The sequence below is a fragment of the Onychostruthus taczanowskii genome, unplaced genomic scaffold (assembly GCF_017590055.1).
Source record: "Onychostruthus taczanowskii isolate IOZ18803 unplaced genomic scaffold, ASM1759005v1 scaffold19, whole genome shotgun sequence".
Taxonomy (NCBI): domain Eukaryota; kingdom Metazoa; phylum Chordata; class Aves; order Passeriformes; family Passeridae; genus Onychostruthus; species Onychostruthus taczanowskii.
In genome coordinates this window covers 11,526,194-11,549,084 of record NW_024499128.1, presented here as the reverse complement: position 1 = coordinate 11,549,084, position 22,891 = coordinate 11,526,194, and the positions used below count along the sequence as shown (strand labels likewise).

At 60.0% G+C, this 22,891-nt stretch overlaps 2 protein-coding genes across 5 annotated transcripts in view; both read left to right on the top strand.

The window, feature by feature from the left end:
- Nucleotides 1-7,862, top strand: part of TOM1L2 (target of myb1 like 2 membrane trafficking protein) — a 56,112-nt gene extending 48,250 nt beyond the window's left edge. For all 3 annotated transcript variants that reach the window (XM_041401576.1, XM_041401575.1, XM_041401577.1), the window contains 2 exons: nt 2,032-2,068; nt 2,600-7,862. In XM_041401576.1, the coding sequence (XP_041257510.1) occupies nt 2,032-2,068; nt 2,600-2,748 (186 nt within the window). In that variant the 3' untranslated portion in view covers nt 2,749-7,862. The remainder of the gene's footprint in view (nt 1-2,031; nt 2,069-2,599) is intronic.
- Nucleotides 7,863-11,990: 4,128 nt separating this feature from the next.
- SREBF1 (sterol regulatory element binding transcription factor 1) lies at nt 11,991-22,839 on the top strand. Of its 2 annotated transcripts, XM_041401483.1 has the most exons (19): nt 11,991-12,280; nt 15,534-15,923; nt 16,069-16,238; nt 16,309-16,449; nt 16,525-16,743; nt 16,830-16,944; nt 17,026-17,237; nt 17,680-17,884; nt 18,432-18,616; nt 18,701-18,962; nt 19,062-19,228; nt 19,312-19,480; nt 19,557-19,665; nt 19,738-19,847; nt 19,939-20,071; nt 20,217-20,379; nt 20,618-20,803; nt 20,881-20,992; nt 21,531-22,838. In XM_041401483.1, the coding sequence occupies exons 1-19, from the start codon at nt 12,175-12,177 to the stop codon at nt 21,752-21,754; spliced, it is 3,378 nt and encodes a 1,125-aa protein (XP_041257417.1). In that variant the 5' UTR covers nt 11,991-12,174; the 3' UTR covers nt 21,755-22,838. The 2 variants fall into 2 exon arrangements, with proteins under 2 accessions (XP_041257417.1, XP_041257416.1); XM_041401482.1 differs by having other exon boundaries at nt 16,309-16,743; nt 21,531-22,839.
- The last annotated feature ends 52 nt before the right edge of the window (nt 22,840-22,891 follow it).

Genomic DNA, 22,891 nt, shown 5'->3' with positions numbered 1-22,891 from the left:
ATAATAGTAATAATAAAAATTTATAACAGTCTCTCTTCAATGTTTAAAACTTTCTCCTAAATGATTATTGTCTGGTAATTATTAAACAAACAAACAAACAAAAAGCAGAACTAAAAGTAGCTTTGCCTTCACCCTGGAGTTTGTTTTGCTGTCCCAACACACATTTGATTTAAGCAGGATAAACTAGTACACATTTACTCTGTTTTTATTTTTTTTTTCAATGTAAGCATATGACTCAAATCAACCAAGTGCATTTTGGGGGGTGGGTGGTGGGTTGTGTTCACACTGTTCTTTTAAACATGGTTTTAGTGAACTGAACTTGCACTCACCATATCCCCAAGGATCATCTCCTGCCATTCTTCCAGAAAACTCCCAACTCCTTAGGGTCTCCCCCAGCCCCCTGCTGCTGCCTGCTCAGCTCCAGCTGGGAGCTGTGGGACTCAGCAGAGCTGCAGGCACACTCTGGCACGTCAGCCCTGTGCTCTGGCACTGGAGGAGCTGGCTGTACTGGAAGGAAGAAAATTCTCCAGCTCTCCCGAGGTGCCTGAAGTGCTTAAACAGATTCCAGGTTCAGTGTTTGATTTTTGGCAGACTGACTGGCTGGCTCTGAAATGTCACTGGGTTCCAGCTGCAGGTGGGTTTGTCAGGCCTTGGTACAGGAGTCACTTTCAAATTTAATTACAAACTGGCCTCATTTTGTTAAAGAAATACAGTGAACGTAGCATGTCCACTCTGCTTAACCAATAAACTTTTGTCTTTGCCATTTAAATTAATTTAGAGGGAGAGAAGATCTGATGGAGAGATATGGAGGTAGCTCTGTGCATCTGTCATGCCCAGCACAGACTTGCTCAAAAGGAACAAAGCAGAGAAGTGTCCTGGAAATGCCTGAGCAAGCCTGGGGATGTCCCTGGGTCCCCATCCCAACCCTCTGTGGGTGCAGCAGAGAGATGTCTGTGAAAATTTGGACTGGATTTTTGTTTTTTCACTCTGGGTCACCTCCTCCTTTTTCTGTTAACAGTTCATTTCAATTCTCTGCTTCCCAGGCAAGGAAGCTGCAGGTTAGGTTAGATAATTATTATTTCTTTACCCTTTTTGGGGTACACTGGGACAAAGAGCAGCTCTGCCTGTGAAGAGGCTGCTGTGTGAACCTTTGGAAACCTCAGTGCAGTAGGAAGCCAGGAGATGCTCTAAAATGTGAGGCCAAGTCAGTATGCTCCCACTCCTGGTAGAGAAGCCAAGTATAGACAAATACTTTATCAAAGCAGTTTCAACATGAGGTTTTCAACCAGTATTTTTACCCATCTTAAACATTCTGATAGATTGACAAGGATGCCTATCCCTGGACTTTTAATTCCATTATTTTAAAAGCACATTGAAATGCACAAAGTGGTGGAAATTCAGTGACCCTGTGGCATTCCCAGCCTTTGATTCTGATGGACAAACACTAACTGCTGTCAGTGTCCTTCATCCAGCTCACCCTGGTCTTGTCTTTGTGCAGCATGAGCACATGAAAGCTGCTATATTTTTGTATGAAACCTAAAACGAACTCTCACAAGAGGAATGTTGACCCCAAACAATTTTGCACGTGTCCTTTGTCAGCTAAAAGGGCATTTTACTTGAAGACACAATGCAAACCACAGTCCTGACTTTTTAAATGACCGTGTGACAGAAAAGATGCCATCTGGTACAGTGTGTGTGTGACTCACACAGCTCAGATTTGGACCAGAATTACTGTCTGAAGGGGAAGCAGCACTGGACTGACATTCAGATCCAACAGGGAAAGCTTAGCTGTCCACCAGCAATCTTCAGAGGCACCTCAGTGCTCGTCCTCCTGCTCTGCAGCACAGTGAAATGTCAGTCCCCACTGGGCTCCCGAGGTGGGAGCCCTGTGATTTCCCCAGGTCACCCTGCTCCCATGGTTAATATGTGGAAACAAGTGGTGGAAACTGTCCAGTTGTATTAAAGATGGAGGGGATGACAGGGAAGGGGAAGCACTGCCTGTGCTCATGTGCCTTTTTGTTCCCGTTGCAGAAAGGCAACGAACTGGAAGAAGGAGTGACCAGTGAAGGTAAGCAGAGATGCCCCTGGCTATGAGCCATTCTCAGGTTAGTGCTCAGATGGAATTTGCTTTGATCCCTGCTGAGATGCTGCCTTCTCCCAGCCTGATGTTCCCCAGCAAATGCTTCCATGCTCAGAAAGGCAGGAGGAGAGCATTTCACAGCAAAAGCTTCATATTTATGGTGCGGGGAGCCCTCCTGGCTGTAAGTGCTTCCCTGCCGTCTTCCTTGGCCGTGCTCTGTGTTTGTGCCAGCAGGAATGTGTCCCCAAGCTGCTCAGCCCTTTGGAATGATGTTTCCCTGGTTCTGTCACAGCCGGTGGCACAGTGTGGGTTTGATTCCAGCTGCTGCCTGAGCTCGGGTGTCTCCAAGGACGGCTGTACCCTTTCCCGAGGAAGTCAGGCTGTACCAGTATTTGTGCCTGCAAACACAGCCCGACAGGATGCCAAGCCCTGGAATTTCAGCCCCTGCCAACCTCTGTCCCTGGGGCCAAACCCACGGCCCCCATTCTTACCTGTCTTCCTTCTGTTTTTACATTGCAGAGTTTGACAAATTTTTAGAAGAGCGAGCCAAAGCGGCGGAGATGGTTCCCAACCTGCCATCCCCTCCTCTGGAAGCCCCCACCCCTCCGACAAATCCTTCCAGCAGGAAAAAGCAGGAGCGCTCGGAGGACGCCCTCTTTGCACTGTGAAGGTGGCGCGGAGCCGCCCTCCCTCCCGCCCCTGTGCTCCGCCGGCGAATGTCGCCGCACGGCCACTCTGTCCTCCCACAGTCCTTGGCTAACAACGACTCCCGTCCCCCCCATTCCATAGTTTGCTTCTCCTTCCCTCCCTCCCCAAATGATCCACCCCCACAAGCTGACTCTTTCTATTTAAATCCAACACTATTCCTGCCAGACCACGATTCTCCGGCACTCGCTTAATCCCCTCCTTCCTGTCCCAGCTGCACAAAACCAGCTCTTGATGCTGAAAACCCCTTCAGAATGCACGAGTACGTCACACTGGGCTGAAACAAAAGCCCAGGGGGAAGAGAGCAGCCTTGCCCTTCAATTTATGTAGGGATCATCCTCTTCTGTAGGCAGGTCCTGCCAAGTAGACGGCTCTGTCAATCAGCATATAATTGACTGAGCTGGAATGTTCAGGAGGAGCGTGTCTTTATTTTTAGATAAAATGTTAATGTATTGGCTTTCGTGTTGGATTCGACAGCAAGGAACAACTGTTCCCCTTTCAACATGTGCTTCACAAGTTAAAATCCTTTACTCTCCCACTCACACATCTCCTGGTACCATATGGTGGTCGCTTTTCCCCACTTTCTGTGGCGTTTCATTTCTAAATCTCACAGGGTATTTTTTGCCTTGTGTTTTATCTGGGCTTGCTCTAATTTGAAGCAGTCTGTTGGCCATGTCCAGTAGCTCTGGCAGTTGATAAGGATGGAAAATGCTGGGCTAAATGGATGCTGTAACGATGGCACAGGAAGCACTTCACTCTTTGGGAGAGCATTCTCACACAGGAGTTTTCCTGGTGTGTTTGCCTTTTAAAATAGCTTGGTTATTTTCTCTTTACCTTAGATTCCTCCTTTGGTAACTCTAAAGCTCTGCATTTGGTGTAAACATCCATGCAGATGGATGGGACTTGCTCATGGATTGGGTGTGAACTGAGCTTCCTGGATTCCCTGCCATGCCTGGTAGGATATGCAGGTTCTTGGGGGTAGGGATGAGGAAAAGAAGAAACCTCAGAGGTCTGTATGGAATGCTGAGGAAAGTGGTTACCATGGAGGGATTAGCTGTGCCAGCCTGTGCTGGAGGTGAAACTCCTCATTTCCTTCCAGTTTTAGGCCCGAGAAAGTGTTGAAATGATTGTGACCGTGCTGTTTGTAATTTTTGGAAAGTCCTTTGATCCCTCTGCCCTTCATTAACTCGCGGCTCCTACGGGGCTGCAGTCTCTGTGCAAACAAACATATTCCCTTGCTTGCCAGAGGCATGGCCAGGATTCCTGCTCCTCTGGGGCTGCCAGAAGGGATTCCAGCATGTGTGCCTGCCTTGCTGGGCTGACAGGCAGAGCTGGAGCAGCCAGCTCCAGCCATCGCCGCGTCCCCCAGCGCGTTCCTTGGGAGGAAGCCAGTGGTGCAGGATGGCAGGATCAAAGAGAGAGCTGAGCAGTGCATGGCAGGAGAATCTCCCATCCTGACAGAGAGGCATTTTATCAGCTAAAAGCCCGTGCAGGCAGCAGGCTCCAACCCCTCTTCCTCAGGGTGTTCCTTGGCTTAGGCAACCTCCTTCTGACCTGACATGTCTGAGCTTCCCAGGATGCGTCAAGCTCTCTTGAAAGTTGTTCTAGGCCAAGTGATAGAAGCTTTTATCTGAGCACAGCATTTTATCAGCCCATACCATACTCTCTGAGGACCACCCCCTTTGGGACGTTGTGACACACAAAGCCTGTTACCAAATGCCTGATTGCAGCGCTGATGGACTTTGACAGCGGACACATTAATCTTTGAAGGGAAACGTTGTTTGGTGCAGGATTTCCAGGCTGTCCCCAGGTCAGGTTTCACCCTGTGCTCTCCCTGCTCATCATCTTCTCTGTCCTGCCCTGCCTGTAGCCTCTTCCAGGATCCCTCCAAATGTAGCTGGGCCCAGGCAGGGCTGTCCTGCCACCCCTCTGCACTGACGTGACACCTCATCACTGCTGTGTGTAGCACGGCTTACAAATGGACAGGCAAAACCAGTTGAAGGATGGAGATAACTTGGGGATCAAGCTTTTCTCCTCACTTGCTGGCTCTCTCTCCAGTTGAAGCCCTTGTGTGTGGGTCTGCAGAGGCTTTCTCCCATTCCATCTTCTCCGTGGCTAGTGGAACAGTCTGCCTTGGCTGCATTGCACACTCCTGCTCTCACCCACTGCCCTCACTGCTCAACACAAGGTGAGCCCAACGCTCAGGGATTGGCACTGCCAGCTTGCTGCAACATGTCAGATGTGGCCACCAGCTCCCAGAAACCTGAGGAAACTTCTTTGGCAACGCTGATTTGATTTCAGACGGCGTCTGGTGATGGCCCGAGCGGTCTCGCTAGCACAGAATGAATTGCTGGTATTCCTGTCAATGCAGAAAGCTCTGAAAAGTGGGTGTTTTAAGTGTGTATTTTCTCTTCTAAATCCTTGAAGCACATTGACCCTGTAAATGGCCACATCAGGTGACTCTAAGCATGTTAATCCAGCTTCCCTGCCAAGCCAGAGGAGATAATCGCATTGCTCAGGCATGGGGACACTGTCAGATGGTGCAGAGTGGCACGGATGTCACTGTCACCAAGCCCCCACAGCATCCCACTGCTGCAGCTGGCCCTTCATCCCCCACCCCTCAGCCAAAAGGTGCTGGGGGAGAGTGCATTTAATGCTTTTTTCCATCACACTAAACCTGTCCTGGGACCTCCAAGGTGTTGCTTTAGGGAGAATCTGGTCCCTTTCTGGAAGATTCTGCAGAGCTGTTGGTGATTGCTCTCTTCAGCTGGGAGGAAAAGAGGTGGAATGAGAAAGCTGGAGCTGGTGTGTGTTGGCAGAGCTCAGGGGGCTCTTCTGGTGTGTGCAGCCCCAGGCAACGCGTGGTCCCTGCTGACACTCCACATTATCCTCTGGAAAGCCGTGCCACTGATTGCAGGGAGTGGCAGGTGCCACCAGCACAAGTGGTGGCTTTGCTGGAAGTAGGGCAGCTCCCAGGAGATGCCTTCCTAGGGATGAAATGTACTTTTGGAAAGACCTGGGATGGATCTGGAGCCCAAATCCACACTTGGCTCTCAGGGCTGGAAGCACCAAAGGGAACAGAGTGTGGCAGAGCAGGTGGTTTAGCCCAAACCTTCTTTAACAAATACAAGATCTATGCTAGAGCTTCCCAAATGTCCTGTATCAGGATCTCTCATCTTCCCTGTCCTCTTGTGGTCTGCTGAAAACTGGAGCAGTGAGAACTGTTTGAGGGAAAGGGAAAAGGGGTTTTTCACTTCAGGGGACCAACTTCTCCATTTATCCTTCCTCTGCTTTCATTCTTAAGTGCTTCCTCTGTGCAAGTGGGCAGAGGACTCACGTGGCTCCAATGCTTGGGAGAACAGGGATGGAGCTGCAGCCTGATCCACTTTCCATAAGAAATATCATCCCAGCTTTCTAGGCATACTAGGAATCACAGCTTGACACTCAATGACACTAAATTATTCTCGGGGTCCTTTGTAAGGTCTAATCGCGCCCTGTTCTAGGTTAAAATATTTATTTTGTCGATATATTTTCTTTCCAGTGTGTTTTTTAACCTCTTCTGTTAACTCTTCATGTGCTGAGATGTAAGGAATCAATGGTTTCTATTTAAATATATCCTTTGGGTTTTGGGGTTTTTTTTAATTGTTCTGTGTAGCTTTCAGCTGCATCTTCAGCAGGTGTAATAGATAACAATGTGCTGTACAGACATTTAGGGTGTTTAGGCTGTAGGTAAGGCTCATAGGAGAACTGCTCATAAAAACGTAGCACGGTGTCTCTTAAAGGGAACAGCATAAACGCTGAGACTGGTCCTTACTGGGACCCTCACGTAGCCTCCAACATTCCTTTTCCCTTCTGATTATCACAGCCTCCATCCCTGGGATGTGCTGATCAAACCAGCTCTGTCATTCCCAGGGCTGGTCTTGCACCTCCAAGCTGAAGGATTTTAGCGAGGATTTCTGTTTGTTTGACTTCATTCAGCGTTTTTTTGATGGGATACATTGGCTGTTTCCACTTGGAAATGGAGGACTGGGAGCTGGCTGTGGTGGCGAGATGTTTCCCTCCAGTGGTGGAAGAACAGATCCGGGCCGTGGTTTCAGGCCAGGGCAGGGGGTGATGGTCCCTCCATGCAGGAGCTCCCAGCCTGTCCCTGCTCCTCTATGCCCTGCTCTCCTGATGTCACCTACAGGAACAGGATGTGCAGCCCAGGAGAGCAAACAGGATGGATTTCCAACACTGTTTCATCCAGTGAGTTGTTGAGTCTCCTGCAGCGGTGGGAGCCCTGGAGTGGGAACTGCTTGTGCTATCTCCATTCCCGTCCATCCCCATCCAGCTCCGTCATTGTTTACCTCCTCAGGGCTGACCACAAGCCTTGCAGAGCCTCCCCTGGAAAAAAACAGCTCAGAACAGTTATTTTTATGGAAATAGTGAAGCAGTGAGTGGATTTAGAGCTGTGTTGGAGGACTGCTGTGGGCTCCCACCCGCCAAGGAGACGAGGTGCCCACAGAGCACCCCCAGCCATCCATCCCAAACCACAGCTTCCACACACCTCCTCCTCACCTGCAGAGAGGTGAGGCTCTGTGTCACCGAGAGCCAGCTGGCCTTGAGCAGCACCGAGCTCTGGTGCTGGTTGTCTTTAGCCCGTGGCAAACTCCAAAATTCCCACCCTGCTCCGTGTTTTTATGAGTACGAGCTCCTCATTCCCTACATGTTCCTATGAGCTGTTGTTAACCCTACAAACGTAACCTGTGTAATAGCTTCTCTGTATATTACAGCTGTAGGCTTTCCAGATAAAAGTGGATAATATTTATTTACTGAAGATACTGGATATTTTTTTGTTTGGGAATGGGGTAGGGGGAGAGAGGGGACATAACTGTTTAAAGTGATTGACTATGTAAAGAGAAACAAAATACACAAGAAGCAGAGAAACCCAACACTAAAACATCACTGTATTCAAGTAGAAAGTGTTTCTGTTAAGGACGAGACAACTGTATTAATCTGCCATTGTTTAACTTGCTCCAGAAATCATCTCCTTGGTTCCTGCATGTGAGATATTCCAATAAATACACTATTAGTGTGAGCTGGAGGTGCTATCGTCTGTCTCTCAGCTGGGGACTCGCTTGCCATGAGCACAGGGGACATGTGCAGCCCTTGGGTACCCACCAGATGTCAAAACTGGGAGTCCTCGTTCTCCTCCAGGAGCCAGAACGTGGGTATTGTCACTGGGAGAAGGCTTGTCCCCAGCAGTTGCTCTTTGTGTCATTGTATGGCTCGTGCTCCCCTCAGTGCTGTTGCCAGCGGTGCTAAATTCACATCCCACTAAATTCTGGCACATCTTTTGAGGGTGGCATCAGGCAGGTGCACGGGTGACAGCCTGGGTGCTCGGTGGGATGCCTGCCCACCTGGCTGGGCTCAGCTGGCAGTCCTTGGAGGGCAACTGGGGGTCACCCCCGGTGACCTGGAAAGAGATGGGTGATGTTCCCAGCCCATCCAAGGGCCACTTTCCAGACTCATCAGCCAGGAATTTATTCCAACATCCCCATTATGATGGTGGGTCTGATGGGCAGAGAAGGAAGAGCACCAGCTTAGGAACCCCAGAGAAGTGGCATTGGCCAAAACTGAACCTGGCTGGCAGAATGGTGCCCTCTGTTCTGCACGTGCAGATCCACCCTGGGTGTTTAAATCTGGGGAAGGGGGTGTGGAATACCTGGAATAGCTACAGGGTTTCCCCTGCCTGTAGCTACATATTAGCATTCAACAGCCCTGCCCCAACTTGTTTACCCCTCACTGATCATGTGCCTGGCTCAATGTCGGATGCATTCAGGGAGGCTCCTGGCCTGGATCTGTTGGGAAAGGTGTGGAGCTGCTGCTGCCCTGACAGGGCAGAATCACACAAAAAGCATCGGGTCAGAAATGTCCAGCGCTGTGCATGAGGGGCAGTGGGAATGGGGGCTGTGGGAATGGGGTTGTGAGGAGTGGGGGATTTGGGAGGGGGGATTTAGGAGCAGCGGGCTGCTCCTTCCAGGGGCTTCACTACACTGTCCTCTGCAGCCCCACAGTTACACTTGTGAGGGAAAGATCCCTTCAAAAACCTCAAATTCTGCCTCCAACAGGGGCCAGAGTGGGTGCAAAGGGAAGAGTGTAAGGGCAGCACAAGCACATAGGGACTTGCCTTTCCCATGTTGCCCCTCCAGCCTCTGGCAATCCAACTCCCCAAACTGAGCCCAGGTTTGTGAACCCTGATGGGATTCTCTTCTCCCAGCCTGCTCCCACAGCAACTGTGCAAACTCCCAGCATGGGCTGGGGGCTTCCACACATCACTGCCCTCCACGGTGGGCTGCCAGCTGGGCACAGAGCAGCACCGAGCCCCAGATGGGCACAGCCTCGGGCAAGCTGAGTGTCACTGCTTTCTGGCACTGGGCAGCAGCTTTGGATGCCAGTACAAATAGGAAATGACCACAGGTCATTTACCTTTCCCCATTTAACCCGAGGGTAAATAAACCTGGAGTGGGGGCTGCACTGCAGTGCCACCAAGCCTGCCTGTGCCTCCCCAAGCTGCGTCTCAGGAAGGGACAGCTGGCAAAGCCGAGTTACACGCAGTGAAGGAGAGAAGAGGCTTTTGAATCTGTTTGCGACACAAATTAATGATTAACGCCGCGTTCTGCCGGAGCAAAACAAGCCCCGGGGCAGGCAGGATGCCAGAGGCTGGGCATGGAGCATGGCACGCTGCTTCCAGCGCAGGGCTGAGGTGTGCTGGCAGGTGGGAAACAGCCGGGGGCTCGCTCTGGGAGAGCCCAGCCGGCGGAGCGAGGGGCAGCAGGACGGGGGATGCTCCGTCCTGGAGCCGCCGGTTCAGGCTCAGCACGTCCGGAGCTGCCGCTCGGGGGGATGCTCCCCATGCCCGCGGAGCCGCACCAGCCTGCCCGGCTGGCTCGGTAGCCCCGGTAGCCAAAGCCCAACCATCCCGGGGCCGGTTTGTTTTCTTTCTCATCCTGCGGTTTCCTCCCAGCCTGCGCTCAGGAAAACGTCTCAGCGACTCCGGAGCGCCCACGTGGCCGGTCCGCCATCCCCGCAGGACTGACATGATGTAATCGCGGGCCCCGAGCCGTGATGCAGAATCACTCCACTCACGGAGCCGCGCTTATTGGCTGCGTGGCCCTGGTCCTACGGGCGGGGTTTTCCCTGCTCCGCAATCCCCGGGAGCCCCACCCCGAGTGGAATCCATCGGCCCCAAAGCCGGCGCACGGAGCCGCTTCGTCCTTCCCCGGTGCGCGGAGGATGCTGCTGCTCGCTGGGGGAACCCAGGGGCAGGGACAGCATCACTTGTGGGCTCCCGGCGTCCTCGGACCCTCTGGATGGGGATTGGGCCTGGCAAAATGCAGCTTTGTACGCAGTTTGTGCAAAAGTTAAGCTGTGTTTACGTGTGTTATTCCCCCCGCTTCTGCGTTTGTGTGGGTTTGTCCTACATCCCTCAGGGAAGGCTGTGCCCCGGATCTTGCATGGGTTATTAAAGGTCTGTGACCCCCACGCTTGCACAAGTCTGCTCAAAATCCATGGGGGCCACAGCACATCCATCTCCCCAGCCCTGGAAACCTGCCCTGTCCTCCCACAGCACAGGGACTGCACCAAGGAAAGGGAAACGCCACCGCCACGGAGCCTGTCTTCTCTGCAGTGACCCCAATAAAAACGGGGGTGAGCACAAGGGGGGAAACACAAGGGGGGGAAGCACAAGGGGGGAAGCACAAGGGGGGAAGCACAAGGGGGGAAGCACAAGGTGGGGAAGCACCAGGCTCCCTCCATGTGCCACGGCAGGTCACAGCTCTCCCGATCATGTGGTCGCTGTTCCCCCCGTGGTGTTTGCTCTGGGTCAGGGATGTCCGAGGGCTGATCTGCCCCAGCTGCTGGCACAGAGCTGAGCCAGGATTCCCTGGGCTCGTCCCCAGCTCGGGCACAGGTCAGTGTCCCCAGATTGAGGAGGCTGGAGTGGGGTGAGGGTGCAGAGGGGACAAGCAGGGCTGTGCAGCTCCAGCTCTGCTGCCCGGCTCTGTGTGGTCCCCCAGGGCGCTCTGTGCCACTCAGGGGTCCCTGTATTGCAGGGGGGTGCCTGCTGTGCCACCAGGTGGGAGCCAGTGAGGCCAAAGGGAAGTTTCTAAGGTGCAGCCAGGTTTAACGAATTCCCAGGTAGCCTCAGATTGTGTTTGGTGGCACAGAAGAGGAGGGGGCAAACTTCCAGAGAGCTGATGTTGCAGCACATTTTCTAGTCCTAAATGAATCCCAGCAGCAGGACAGACCATGGAGCTCTGCAGGGCACAGGGCATGGCATTTTCCTGGCACAAGAGTCCCACTCTGAGACCTACCACGCTTGGGCAGCTCCCACAGCACTGATCCCAATGGCACCAGCATTTTTCCTGGATCCCACAACTGATGGACACCAGGAGGGTGCACGGGCTCAGCTGAGGCTCACAGGGCAGCCCTGGGGTGTCCCTAACCAGGGGGTGAGAGCCTCTCCCATCCTGGGCCATGCCCTGGGTGGGCAGCACAGGTGGGACATGCTCTGAGCCCTGGAGCTGGCACGGGGAAGGCCCAGGGCTCTTGAGAGGGTTGGTTCAGTGGCCCAACCTCGCCCTGGCACGTGGCATCCGACGTGCAGAGGCTTCTGCAGGCACGGCCAGCACCTGCCCACCCGGGCTCCCCAGCCTGCTCCCTGCATGTCCTGTCGGGGACTGAGGGGGCTCAGTGCCCAGCCCAGGTGTTTAGAGCCCGGCCCAGGGATCTGGTGCCTGTCCTTAGGGCTTGGTGCCTGTCCCCAGGGGTCGGTGTCTGTCCCCAGGAGTGAATGACGTCCCCAGGGCTCAGTGACAACCACAAGGATCGATGATTTTCCCGGGCTCTGTCTGTTCCTAAGGCTCGGTGCCCATCCCCTGGGGTCAGTGACATCCCAGGGGTCGGTGACATCCCCAGGGCTTGGTGACATCCCCTGGGGTCAGTGACATCCCCAGAGGACGGTGTCCTGCTCAGGGGTTGCAGCCAGCTCGCAGCTCGCAGCCCCGGTGCCGCGGGGTCCCTGCCCGGTGTCCCCGAGGGTCCCTGCCCGGTGTCCCCGAGGGTCCCCGCTCGGTGCCGCCGGGGTCCCGGTGCGCCGGGGCGGCGCGGAGAGGCGGCGCGGGGCGGGACAAGGCGGCGGCCCCGCCTCCATCCCCCCCCGCCCTCCCCGCCCGGTGGCAGCTCCGGGCACGGTTCGCGGGAGCAACTTGGCGGCTCGTCCCCGTGCTGCCTGTGCCCGGGCCAGCGCGGCCATGGCGGGCGGGCGGCCCCGCCGCCCCTAGAGCCGCCCGAGCTGCCGGAGCCACCGGAGCCACCGAGAGCCACCGAGAGCCACCGGAGCCGCCGGGATGAGCGCTCTCGCCTTCGACGACGCGGCCCTGGAGGGGCTGGCACCGTCCCTCGGCCTCTCCGGGGCCAGCGACATCGACACGGCCCTGCTCAGCGACATCGACGGTGCGGACCGGCGGGGACGGGGCTCGGCACGGCCGGGGCTTGGGGCATGGCCGGGACCGGGCTGGGGTGGGGGTATAGCGGGGGCTCGGTGCACGGCGGGGCTCTGGGCCCGGTGCAGTCCTGGGGCTCGGTGCGTGACCGGGACCGGGCTGTGGAGGGGCCGGCACCGGGCTGGGGGAAAGCCGGGCTCGGTGCTCGGCCGGGGGCTGGGCACGGTGCGGTACCGGCGCTTGGAGCGTGGTTGGGACATGCCTGGGGGTGTGAGCGGGGCTTGGGACCCAGCCGGGACCGGGCTGGGGGTGTAACCAGGCTCGGTGCAAGGTCAGGACCGAGCTGGAGGTATAACCGGGGCTCGGTGCATGGCCGGTACCGGGCAGGGGGTGTAACCGGGGCTCCGTGAATGGGCGGGCGCTCTCCGTGCACAGCCGGTGCCTGGGGATCCAGGCTCGGTGCACGGTCAGGGAACTTGGTACCGGCGTTTGGCCGGGACAGCGGGATCGGTGTATAACCAGGTCTCCGTGCATGGCCGGCGGACCGGGCTCGGTGGCGGGCCCGGCGTGGGGAGGAGGGGACACCGAGCTGCTGGAGCGCGGAGTCGGTGCAGAACCGCTCTGGCTGCGTTCCCGGGGGCCGCTCCATAGCGGGGGGCTCGGGCTGGGGGAACACGGGACACCGGGACCCCCGCGCTGGAGGTGCCGCTACCGGGACAGCCCCGAGGATCCCCCCCCGCTCCCGGTCACAGCATCGTGTCGCCGGTAGCCCCGCCCCCCGTGACGTCACCGGCGGGGTTACTCTCGGTCGTTCCCTCCAGGCCGCCGGGGCTCTCCCAACCCATCCGACCGGCGTGTGCTGAGATGGGGCGGCTCTGCCCCAGCCCCGGGGCTGCCACCCGCCAACACCCGCCAACACCCAGCTCCCCGCCGGTCCGGGCTCCGTGAGATGGGCACGCTCCCGTTCCCGGAGGGAACCCGCTTCCCAAAGGGACGCATTCCTCAAGGGGACCCGCTTCTCGCCGCCATAGCACCACGTGTGCCGAGTTCAGTGTTTCCAAGGCTTTGGCAAAAAATTAGGGATCCAGAAAAATTTGGGATCTCAAAAAAATTGGGGATCCCAGCTCTAGGCAAGCCCCGCACCCGCTTTGCCACGTGCTCCACCAGCTCTGCCGATCCACGCCATCCCGCAGAGCCGGTGGAACGCGCGGCAAGGCGGGCACGGGACTGCCAGCACCTGCCCCACTGCGGGGTCCGTGGTGGTCTCTCCTCCGAGATCTGGGGTGGAGATGGCATCCCAGGTCTGCAGGTTCGTCGCAGTGGCAGTCGGGGTGGATCAAAGCAGATCCAGGTGCCACCTGCTTTTCTTGGCGAGGTTTTGGCGTGGGCAGGGAAGGAGGAGCTGTGCCAGGGCTGAGTGGTGCCGTATGGGATGAGGTTTTCCCACTGTGGGGTTTTGCCACGCTCCTTTGTATCACAGCCAGCCGGGCCACCTCGTTCCCCACAGTTCCCCAAAGTGGGTTTGTCACCAGTCCCTGCTTGGCCACGGCTTGTCCCTCATCCCTGTACCAACCCTAGGGTGATGTGGGATGTGTGCCCACGGATGTGGGTGCCCTGAGCCTGCTGGGACCTGCCAGGACCCACAGACGAGTGGGTCTGCCCCACAGGTTCCCACGGTGGGGGTGGAGGTGGCCCTGGTGGGTGCCCATTGTCCTGCTGATGGCGTGGGTGGCAGCGGGTGCCACAGGACAGAAACACCTGGAAGGTGCCAGGAGGGTGGGACAGCCGTGCCCACCCCCAGGCTGGGCAACAGGGAGGGGGGAGAGGACAGGAGGGAGCACCCCATCTCTGCAACCCCAGACTTTGCTCTGGACCACGAGGGAGCCTTGGGGGGGGGAGGGGGGGGTCTCTGAGTGGAAGGGGGGGCTGGGAGCCCCCAGAAGGACACCCACCTGCGCAGGGCAGGATGCCGAGTGCTGGGTGGTTTTTGGGGTGGAACAGCGTTGTGTGCAGCCCCGATGGTTGCGGGGTGACTCCTGGGCAATGAACGCGGGGGGGGTCACACCGGGCTGGGGGCGGGGGGCGATGGGGGGCGGGCAGAGGGGTTAAGGGAGAGTGACCCCGAGTAACCGCGGGCGGCTTGCGGCGAGTGGCCGCCAGTAACCCGGTGCCGGGCTCACCTTGGGCGCCGGGGGCTGTCCGGGGGCGGCCGGCGGCGATTGGCGGAGTCGCATCACCCCATCGCCGGCCGCGCTCCAGCCCTGGCGCGGGCAGCGCGGGGAGGGCGCCGGGGAGGAGGCGAGAACATGGCTTTAAAATATCCCGGGGCCTCTTCGCTGCCGGGCACGGGGCTGAGCGGGGGCTGCGACCTCCTCCTGGGGATCCCTCCGCTCCCACCTCCATGGAGTGCACCTTTGAAGGTACCCCCGCCTCTCCAGCCTTCTTCTCCTCCTCCTCCTCCCCCTCCTCGGCTGGCGGGGTCATCACCGTGGTCCCTCTTGGAGGCTGCACCCCATGGGGAAGGCGGTGTCCGGGGGCTGTGTGTCTCGGTGGGGACATCCCGGGGGTGTGTGCCTGGGGGGTGCCCTGGGGGTATCCCGGACTGCGTGCAGGGAGGGGTGAGCCTGGGGGTACCGGGGATGTGGGGTGTCCTGGGGTCTGTCCTGGTCAGGATCCCAGGACACTGTGGAGATGTCACAGAGACCCCGATGTGTCTGTGTAGGTGCTGTTGATGGGACAGACCCCGCTCAGGCTGTTTGAGCCCTGTGCTTGCCCAGCTGCCCTCCTGAGGGCTCTTGTGATCAAACACACCCGGCGCTGGGGTCTGGCACATCCAGGGGGTGCCACCCCGCTGTCCCAGTCTGAGCACCCCCTCCCCTGATACAGGAGCTGATTTGGGGATTCTTGGGGATCCCAGGACAGGATAAATGAATGAGCTGGCACAAGCCCCCCTCAACAGAAGAGACATGCTGAGATGTGCCCTGCCACTCCCAGACCCGGCTGAAAAACGCTGACTGCTGTTGGCCAAGCCCTGACACCCCCGTTTTGAGCACCGTGCCTCAGTTTCCCCAATGTCAGGATGAGTGGGAGGCTGAGAGGAACAGGGCACAGCAGATTCATGGGCTCACAGCGAATTTTGCCTCTGGATTATGGGGATCTGCCCCCTAAATGCTACACTGCAGGGGGGGCAGGACGGGACCAGCCCAAGCCCACCTTGGGAGGTGCGGGGCAGCAGCTGACGGCACAGGGGCTGTGTTTTACAGACATGCTGCAGCTGATCAACACGCCGGACAATGACTTCTCGGGGTTGTTCGACTCACCGTTCAGTGCCCCGGACAGCGCCGTGCCCCCGGGGCTTCCCTCCACGCCGGGCACCCTCAACACCTTCCTGGGTCCCAGCAAGCCGCCCCCCGCCGCCCCCACCGGCAGCGCCTACGCGGGGCCCCCCGGGATGGCCAGCTTCACCCCGCCGCCCCCGGCCCCGCTCCTGCCCGTGCCGTCCCTGGGTGTCAAGGAGGAGCCATCCGTGGTGCCCAGCAGCCAGCCCCAGCCCCAGCCCGGCGTCATGCTGGCCCCCAGCTTCGTCCCTGCGTCCCCCAGCCCGTTCACTCCCCAGCCCTTGGTGGGTTACCAGAACCAGCACAGCTTCTCAGGTGAGCATTTGGGGGTGCAGGGAGGGATCGGGGCTCCCAGGGTGAAGGTCTTGCTGGAGGGGGGATGTGTCCCTGCAGGATGGGGCTGTGCGGGGTGGGCTGGTGCCAGGGGCTCTCTTAACGCTGTCCTCTGCTCCATGCCCAGCTGTGCAGCCTGGGAGTGCGGGGCAGACCCTGCCAAGCCCTCTGCCCACCCCACAACCCAGCCAGCCCGTGACACTGCCCGCCCCCGTGCAGAACGTGGCACCCCAGCAGCTCCTAGCCCCCGCTGCCCCCACCACCCAGTCCGTGTCACCACAGATCCAGTCAGTGCCGGTAAGCCCAGGGCCAGGGGTGGGGGGTCCCGGTGCCCCCCACAACCCCTCTGACCCCCACTGCCCCTCAGGTTCTCCTGCAGCCCCATTTCATCAAGGCTGACTCCCTGCTGCTGACGGCCGTCAAGACAGACGCCAGCAGCGCCAAGACTTCCACCATCGCCTCCCTGGCCACCAGCGCCAGCGGCTCTGCCACCCCGCTCCAGGTGCCGGTAGGTGCCACCGCCGCGAGCTGCAAGGTGGGGAGAAGCTTCACCCCGTCACTGACCCTGCCCTGCGCCCTGCAGGCGCTGGTGAGCGGAGGGACCATCCTGGCCACGGTGCCGCTGGTGGTGGACGCGGAGAAGCTGCCCATCAACCGGCTGGCGCCCAGCGGGAAGCCGGCGCTGGTGCAGAGCCGCGGCGAGAAGCGCACGGCCCACAACGCCATCGAGAAGCGCTACCGCTCCTCCATCAACGACAAGATCGTGGAGCTCAAGGACCTGGTGGTGGGCACCGAGGCCAAGGTGGGGGCAGGGGTTGGTGGGGCAGGGCTGGGCAATGCGGGGGCTTTGGGCAGAATTTGGGCTGAACTGTCCCGGCCCGCTGGCAGCTCAACAAGTCGGCGATCCTGAGGAAGGCTATCGAGTACATCCGCTTCCTGCAGCAGAGCAACCAGAAGCTGAAGCAGGAGAACCTCGCCCTGAAGATGGCCATGCAGAAGAACCGTGAGTGGGAGGGCAGCTCTTGGGGTGGGGGGCTCAGCTCCATGCCCCCAACCAGCCATCAGCTTACTCTGCTTCCTGCAGAGCCTGTGAAGGACCTGGGGACGCACTGCAGCCGGGGGGCCAAGGCAGAGGCCCCCATGGAGGTGGTGAAGGCAGAGGTGATGGATATGCTGACACCACCACCCTCAGACGTGGGCTCACCATCCCACAGCAGCCCACTCTCACTCAGCGGTGGCAGCAGCAACAGCAGCAGCGACTCAGAGCCCGACAGCCCCCTCTGTGCCCATGGCAAGGTGAGGGGGGCTGGGGGGATCTCCCTGCCCTGAGTGGGGCAGGGGATCTGCTGCTTCACGTAGGAGGTGCCAAGGGCAAAGTGTACCAGATGGGAAAAGAGCTGAGAGCCCTGGTCTTGTTCTCTGAGGCTGCTCCTCACATGATTTGGGGCTGGGTGGAGTTTGTTCTGCCTTAAAATGTGCTCTGTGCCCCGTGCCTATACCCTGAAATCCGTGCCCCTGCACTCCAGCCTGTGCCTCATCACCATGCCCTGTACCCATGCCCTATATCCCATTGCCTATATCCCATGCCCGTCCCCCATCACCACACCCTGTATTCCATGCCGTGTGCCCCATGCTCTGGATGCCATGCCCTATATCCCATGCCATATATCCCATGCCTGTGTCCACCATCCCACGTCCATGCCTGTGTCCCAGGCTCACAGCAGCTCTGCCCGTGCAGGTGAAGCAGGAGCACCCACCGCCCTCTCCCAGCAGCCAAGGAATGCTGGACCGCTCCCGCATGGCCCTCTGCGCCTTCGTCTTCCTCTGCCTCTCCTTCAACCCCCTGGCCTCCCTCCTCCGGGGTTCTGCCTCCCCAGCCCCCTTGGGGAGCCAGGACACCGCTGGTCCCGGCAGGAGCATCATGGCTGAGTCTGGCACTTTGGGTAAGCTCTGGTGTGGGGTGGGAGACATTGGGATGGAGATTGTTGGGATGGGTGTGGGATGGAGGCTGTCACGGTGGGCATGAGCTAGAGGTTGTTGAGGTGAAGACCATCAAGGTGCAGCATGTTGGGGTGGGTGTATGGTAGGAATTACCTGGCTCAAGGCTGTTTGGGTCGGCATGAGGTGAAGACTGTTGGGATGGGGGGCATCAGAGTGGTGACTGTCATAGTGGAGGTGATCATGGTAGACAGGGGGTGAAGGCCATCAGGATGGGGATTTCGGGGTAGGTCTGAGATGGGAGATGATTGGGGTGGACATGGGGCAGAAGCCATTGGGTGAATTCTGCTGGGATGGCCACAGAGTGAAGGCCACCAGAATGGATATCCTGGGGTGCGTGTGAGGCAGAGACCATTGGGGTGGAATCTGTTGGGGAGGACACAACTGGGTGGAGGCTCTTCGGTGGACATGGGATGAAGGCCACTGGATGGGCACCCTGGGGTGGGCACAGGGCAGCATTGGCGGGGTGTCGCTGACCCCATCCCTGCACAGAGGACCCACGGGGATGGACGCAGTGGCTGTGGCCCACACTGGCCTTCTGGGCACTGAACGTGGCGCTGGTGCTGGGCGCGGTGGTGCGGCTCTTCGTCTGCGGGGAGCCCGTCACTCGCCCCCACTCCGAGCCCTCCATCCTCTTCTGGCGGCACCGCCGGCAGGCCGACCTCGACCTCGACCGGGTACGTCCCACCGTGCACCCTGTCCCTGTCCCACCTGCCCTGTCCCCTCATCCTGCCCACACTGATTCTGTCTCTGGCGTGCAGGGAGACTTCGCGCAGGGGGCCCAGCACCTGCGGACGGCGCTCGGGGCGCTGGGGCGGCCGCTGCCGGCCTCCCACGGGGACCTGGCCTGCAGCCTGCTCTGGACGCTCCTGCGCCACCTGCTCCAGCGCCTCTGGGTGGGGCGCTGGCTGGCTGCCCGTGCCGGGGGGCTGCGCCCGGACCCCCCGCCCCCTGCCCACGTCCGCCAGAGTGCCCGCGACGCTGCCATGGCTTATCACCGCCTGCACCAGCTGCACCTCGCCGGTACGGCCCCGCGCCATGGGGCCTGAGGGACCCTGTGCCCCGCGTGTCCCCACAACACCCTGACCCCATGCCTGAGCCTTCCTGTCCCCATTCTTATAGGGAAGCAGGCTGGGGGACATCTTCTGGCCATCAACCTGGCACTGAGCGCTGTCAACCTGGCTGAGTGCGCCGGTGACGCCATCTCCGTGGCAGCGCTGGCCGAGATCTACGTGGCGGCTGCCCTGCGGATCAAGGCCAGCCTGCACCGCTGCTTCCACTTCCTGGCGGTGAGTGTGGGGCACTGGGGTGTCCCCTGTGTCCCCTGGGACCGGGGTCTCAGGCCCTTCCTGACCCCCTGCTCTCCCCGCAGCGCCCCTTCCTCTGCAGCGCCCGGCGCGTGGCCCTGTCCCACGGCGGGGCCGTGCCCCCCGCCATGCAGTGGCTCTGCCACCCCTTGGGACACCGCTTCTTTGTTGACGGGGACTGGGCGGTCAAGGGTGTCCCCAGGGAAACCATCTACAGCTCCGCCGGCAACCCAGGTGACTCCAAGCTCCCAAACCCCGCACCCCCATTTTGGGGTGTGGTGTACCTGCTGACCCCATCTCTGTGTCCCAGTGGACCCGCTGGCTCAGGTGACCCAGCTCTTCCGTGAGCACCTCCTGGAGAAGGCGCTGTGCTGCGTGGCCATGCCTGAGCCCGGCCGTCCCACTGCTCAGGGAGAGGGGTGAGTGCTGGGGTGGGCACCTTCTCCCCCTGCCTGGCGTGGGGCCAGCACCCTCACAGCCCCTTTCCACAGGCGGTTCTCTGATGCCCTCGAGTACCTCCAGCTGCTGAACGGCTGCTCGGATGTCAGTGGCACACCTGGCCCCACACCCTCCATCACCTCCGGCTTGGCGGCTGTCACAGGTGAGGCTGGCGTGTCCCCCATTGGGGTCACTTCATGAGGGGGGCCATGGGAGTGGAAACACCCTGCTCCTGTGTCCCTCCTACCCCTCAGGCACCGACCCCGTGTCCAAGTGGTGGGCGTCCTTCATTGGCATCGTTATCCACTGGCTGCAGGGAGATGAGGAGGGGGCTGAGCGCCTCTACCCACTGGTGGAGACCATGCCCCGGGCACTGCAGAGCTCTGAGTGAGTGCTGGGGACACTGGGGACAGGGGTAGCACCTCATTGCATGTCTCCCGTCCCCTTTGGACTGACACAGCCACTCTGAACACACTTGAAGCACCTGGTGTGTGCTGAGGAAGGAAGTGACCATACCCCCTCCACCTTGCAGGAAGCCCCTTCCCCGTGCTGCCCTGCACTCTTTCCGAGCTGTCCGTGCCTTGCTGAGCAAACAGGATGGGAGCCAGGCCACCCTGGGCCACTGTGAGAAGGCCAGCAGCTGCCTGCGGGAGAGCCTGGAGCTGGGCAGCCCCCCCAAGGGCACCATCGACAAGGTGAGCTGGGCTGGGGAGGGACGAGGTGGCCGCGAGCCCCCAGCCCTGGCGGGAGGTGCCCCCGACCCTCGCGGGGGTGCATTGTAGTTGCATTGCATGTGTCAGACTGGGAGTGCAATGCCCCTGCCATGCAGCCCGGCGGGGGTCCCGCGCAGCAGCGCCTGCCCGCAGCGACCTCCTCGGCACCCCCGTCCGTCTGTCCCACCCCCTGCTCACCCCTTTCCCCTTGTCCCTGCAGGCGGTCCAGCTCCTGCTCTGTGACCTGCTGCTGGTCACCCGCACCAACCTGTGGCAGCAGCAGATGGGGGCGAGCCAGCAGCGCAGCTGCCTCTACCAGGCATCCGCCCTGGAGCTCCGCGGCTTCCAGCAGGACCTGAGCAGCCTGCGGCGCCTGGCACAGACCCTGCGCCCCGCCATGCGCCGGGTGAGCCCCCCGCCTGTCACCTGCTGGCTCCCCTGGTGCCCTGCACTTGGCTGTGCTCACTGTCCCCCCCAATCCAGGTGTTCCTGCACGAAGCCACTGCCAGGCTGATGGCCCGGGCCAGCCCCACGCGCACCCACCAGCTGCTGGACCGCAGCCTGCGGAGGAGAGGGGTGCAGGGCAGCAAGACAGGTGGGCACGGGGTGGGCACGGGGTGGGCACGGGGTGGGGCACCTCACTGCTCAGCTGCAGTACCTCAGCAGCCTTGGGTGGCGTGGGATATGGGGTGGGACAGGGGTGGGACACATCGCTGTGCAGCCACAGTACCCCAGCACGTTGGGTGGAGGGACATGGGGTGGGATACCTTTGTCACCACCTTGGAGGATGGGAAGTGGGGTGGGGCACCCTGCTCCACACCTACAGCAGCCCCCACAGGTGCTGGGTTGTGGGAAAACCCATTCTGCACCCCACAGCAAGCTTGGATGATGGGATATGGGGTGAGACACAGGGTGGGACACCCCTTTCCCACCTGCAGCACTCCAGCCCCACAGCTGGTGGGTCATGGGGTGTCCCACCCCACCTGCAGCACCCCAAGAGCTGGGACACGTGAGCTCCCAGCCCCTCCATGGTGGTGGCACCAGCTCCAGGGCGGTGAACAACCCCATCCTCGATCCCTCTGAGATTTACTCCGGGATTACCACGGGGCTGACCTCAGCTCTGTCCCCTGCAGCTGGCGAGCCAGAAAGCCACCCCACGCCACGGGAGCACGCCGAGGCGCTGCTGCTGGCCTGCTGCTACCTCCCGCCCAGCTTCCTGGCGGGCCCGGGCCAGCGCGTGGGGATGCTGGCCGAGGCCGCCCGCACGCTGGACAAGCTGGGCGACCGCCGGACGCTGCACGACTGCCAGCAGATGATCATCAAGCTGGGCAGCGGCACCACCGTCACGTCGGGATAGGTGGGGAAGGGGCCGCCAGCCCCCCTGCCACCCCCCGTGGGTGCGGAATGCGGGGTGGCGGGAGGCCGTGCCTCAGTTTCCCCGCTGGGTGATGTTAGGCAGCGGTTTTGGGAGTGAAGGGGTGGGTGGGGAGGGGTCGGGTGATGCCTGGCGGGGGCGGGGTGGAGGTGGCAGCGTGGGGCAGCCACGCGTGGGGTACCCTGGGTGGGCTTCAACCCCCCCGGGCCGTGTCCGTGTCCCCGGCCCGCGTGGGGGACGGGGCGTGGGGCCCTCTAGTGACCCTGCCGCAGTATTGCAGGGCACCGGCACGCGCGGCAGCGACCCCCGGTGCCACCCGACCCCCCCCCAGTGCCACCCGCATCCCCCCGCTGTCACCTGCGCCCCTCCGTGCACACCCCCTTGGGGGGGTCTCTGCCCGGCCCCCCGGGGGTCCCACTGCTGCAGGACCCCTTGGCTTTGGGGCTCGCTTCCGCAGGTGTGGCCCCATGGCAGGGGGAAGTGCCCCCTGCCCAGCCATGCCCTTGGTAGGCAAGAGGGGACCCCCACCCTACCCCCCCCTCCCCAGCGCTGATCCCCCCCCATTAAGAGCTGCCACCACCCCGGAGCACGGCCGGGCTCTGGGAGAAGGGCTGGCAGGGGGGCACGGGGCTCCTGGGGGGCTGGTGGGTGCCCCTGTGTCCTTGCTTCACCCCCTCTTGTACATAGACCCCCTCCCCTCGCCTCCCCCCACTCCCCTTTTCCCTTTTTAAACGGTATTTTCATAGTTGGAGAGTTTTGTACAGACAATTAAAGCTGATTATTTATACTGGTGTGTGCTGGATTGGAGGGGGACTGGCACCAAAAGCGGGGGGCAAGGGGCCCCCCACAGCTGTGGACACCTTGTCCCCACAGGGCTGCACGGGAGGGGGGGACACGGGTGGCAGGGATGGGGACACTGGCTGCTGAGGGACCCAAACACCCCCTCTTTACCCCGTGGTGTCCCCGGGGTGCTGTCCCCACACCATCGGGACCCTTGGGGACAAAGGACCAGGCAGGGGCTGTCACAGCCCGGGGGGGACCCCAGCAGCCCCCCAAGGATAAAGAGAGGTCACGAGCAGGGCGCCACGTACTTCCAAAACAATCGTTGTATCTTTATTG

Coding starts and splice junctions, on each gene's coding strand:
- SREBF1 (XM_041401482.1), top strand. CDS start 12,175: ATGAGCGCTCTCGCCTTCGACGACGCGGCCCTGGAGGGGCTGGCACCG. Junction 18,963..19,061: donor GCACCAGCTGCACCTCGCCG/GTACGGCCCCGC, acceptor CCATTCTTATAG/GGAAGCAGGCTGGGGGACAT. Junction 20,993..21,530: donor GGTGCAGGGCAGCAAGACAG/GTGGGCACGGGG, acceptor TGTCCCCTGCAG/CTGGCGAGCCAGAAAGCCAC.